Source organism: Acanthamoeba castellanii, assembly GCF_000313135.1.
Source record: "Acanthamoeba castellanii str. Neff unplaced genomic scaffold scf7180000084725, whole genome shotgun sequence".
Classification (NCBI taxonomy): Eukaryota; Discosea; order Longamoebia; family Acanthamoebidae; genus Acanthamoeba; species Acanthamoeba castellanii.
The window spans coordinates 1,272-3,902 of NW_004457255.1; the positions used below are offsets into that span (position 1 = coordinate 1,272).

General features: G+C 52.5%; 2 protein-coding genes across 2 annotated transcripts in view; both read left to right on the forward strand.

Moving 5' to 3' along the window:
* ACA1_160510 (uncharacterized protein) overlaps positions 1-432 on the forward strand; it is a gene marked incomplete at both ends in the record, with an annotated part of 908 nt that extends 476 nt beyond the window's left edge. Inside the window, 3 exons of the mRNA XM_004333040.1 lie at positions 54-245; positions 280-357; positions 403-432. Coding sequence (XP_004333088.1) covers positions 54-245; positions 280-357; positions 403-432 — 300 coding nt within the window. The remainder of the gene's footprint in view (positions 1-53; positions 246-279; positions 358-402) is intronic.
* An 828-nt stretch (positions 433-1,260) lies between these two features.
* On the forward strand, positions 1,261-2,438 carry ACA1_160620 (Autophagy-related protein 27 protein; the record flags this gene model as incomplete). The annotated part of the gene is made up of 5 exons (XM_004333041.1): positions 1,261-1,438; positions 1,534-1,686; positions 1,770-2,037; positions 2,128-2,254; positions 2,406-2,438. 5 exons carry the CDS (start codon positions 1,261-1,263, stop codon positions 2,436-2,438), a joined length of 759 nt encoding a protein of 252 aa, XP_004333089.1.
* Positions 2,439-2,631: the final 193 nt, after the last annotated feature.

A 2,631-nucleotide genomic window follows, 5' to 3' on the forward strand; every position in this document is an offset into this window, starting at 1 on the left:
AACAACCACAAATCAACATGAAATGGTACTGCGCAGTGCGTAATGGCGTCGAGGGCTTTGTGGTGAAGTTCACGGCGTTGGATAATCGCGGGTCGAACTTGAGCTACGTCTGCGACCCTAAGGCCGGCGAGGGCAAGTCGCAGTGGATCTACATTCCACAACCTGGTGGCCCGCAGCCCTACATTTGGCAGTTCGAGTGGCGCACTTCCTACGCCTGCCCGACCGGCGGCGGAGGCGGCGGTGACGTTTGTGTATTTCGCCGGCGGACTGGTGGTGCAGAAGTTCTACTTCAAGAGGGAGGGACTTGCGCTCATCCCCAACAGCCAGTTCTGGTTGGTTCTTCCGGGCCTCGTCAAGGTCCTTTTTCCCCATTCCCTTCTCAAGTTGCATGCTGGTCAACAGCAAAATCTAATGGTGTGGTGGGGCGTATAAAGGACGGTCATGTTTTCCTGTTCAACAGTGCGCAGAGGATGTGCGGCAGAGGCTACCAGCAGTTCTAGGGATTTGAACACTTGCTATGCCCATGTCTGCAAAGGTCCACTCCCTTCCCTTAAACATGAATGATCATCAACAAAAAAACTGTTGGCCTGATAAACCACTGCTCCAGGGACCAAGGTGGTGATTGCTCCTTGCACTGCCAAAACCAACTGAAAATAAGATGTGAGTAAACAAGAGCAGATGATGAGTAGCATGCATGATGAAACAGAAAATCAGAAAGGAACCTGTTCTCATGTGATTCTGATCATACTGATATGTGGGGTGTTAAACCAGTTAATCCTGAATTTGATAGGCCACTCTGTTTTAAGGACAGGTTTGTTTTTATTCACAGACCTTTTTTTCTTCATTGACTGGACCACTCATTTCAAATGAGTCCAAGTTTTTCTGTTCTTATGAAAATAACTTTTCTCCTATTTTCACAAGTGCAGAAGGGAGTTTTTAAATGACGTTATGACCCTTATTAGTGCACACAGAATAAACCAAAAGGCCCAATCCTCGTTACAGGGTCACACGGCAGTCCCTCTTTAGGGTTTTCCCTTTTCCAGCGCAGTGGAAAGCTGTCCAGCTTTGCTCTGCAGCGCCACTCCCCTCAAGTGAATCAATTCTCTTCCAGTATGCCTCCAATTACTTGAGTGTTGTAGTTGTTATTACCTTTGCACCTCTATCTTCACCTGTTTAATCTTGCGAGCTACGAGTGCGGGCGTTCTCCTTTGATATTCGTGTCTCACTGCCCATTTTTTCCCAGATTACCCACGAGAGAAGATGAGATTATCGTTGGCCCTCGCCGTCGTCGTGGTGCTGCTGAGCGTGTGGTGTGTGCACCTGGTGGCCGCCCAAGGTTTCCAGCTGTGTACCTTCACCGATCCGACCACCAGCAAAAAGTATGATCTCACCAACCTGGCCAAGCTCTACACCTCCAAGGCCTCCGCCACCGACCCCGGTACCCCCCCCCCCGCTCAGCCCCATGAAACGCGTCATCTCCAGCTGGGCCTTTGTGGTGGTTTTAACCCCCCCCCCGGGGGTGGTCAAGGACAGACTCGAGTGGCTGGAAGTACTACAACTCGCCCTGCCAGCCCGTGCGTGGCGAGCCGCGGTGCGTTAGCTCGGATGCCAGCACGGCCATGTGCCAGCAGGACGCCAAAGATGTCTTCGCCGTGGGCGTTCTCAGCAAGGGCACTGTTGGCCCCTGTACGCCCCTACATGCGCCTCCTCCCACCATTCATTCGCAGCAAACCGCCGCACAATCTTAACCTCGAGAAACTCTGCTTCAGTGGCCAACGGTGGCGAGGGCTTCATGGTGTCTTTCACGGCGGTGAACACCCGCGGGTCGAAGGTGAGCTACATCTGCGACGCGAAGGCCGGCGAGGGCAAGATCAAGTGGACCTACATCCCACCATCCGGTAGCCCCCAGCCCTACATTTGGGAGTTCGAGTGGCGCACGTCCTACGCCTGCCCGACCGGCGGCGGTGGCGGTGGAGGCGGTGGCGGAGGCAGCTCAGACTCAGGTGGCCTTGCGGGAGGCTGGATCTTCATCATCTGGTACGTGTGGGACTCACCAGAATTGGGCAATTAATTGGGTAGCTTTCTGACATTTCTAACTTTTGGGTGAACAAACAAACAAACAAACAGCCTGGTGAGCGTGACGTTTGTGTATTTCGTCGGCGGACTGGTGCTGCAGAAGTTCTACTTCAAGAGGGAGGGACTTGAGATCATCCCCAACAGTCAGTTCTGGTTGGCTCTTCCCGGCCTCGTCAAGGTTCTTCCTTTGCCCCCCCGCCCCTCGTTCCAGCACAATAATGAAAACATTCACAATGTTGTATGTTCGTGTGTTGTTTGTTTCATAGCAAAATCTAACAGTGGTGTGGCCCATACAGGACGGTAATGTTTTCCTGTTCAACAGCGCGCGGAGGATGTGCGGCAGAGGCTACCAGCAGATCTAGGGATTCAAGCATGTCACCTCACTGCTGTGCCCATGATCGCAGGCGCAATAAAGCCTTGAACCAGGGAAATAGCTCCCACACACTATCAAAACAGTCCCCTAACATGTAGTCATTTCTGAAATGCACTTCAGTGTCATAACACACGTATTGGAATGTATCACAGCTTGGCGGCTGTGTGTTGTGCTGTGTCCCA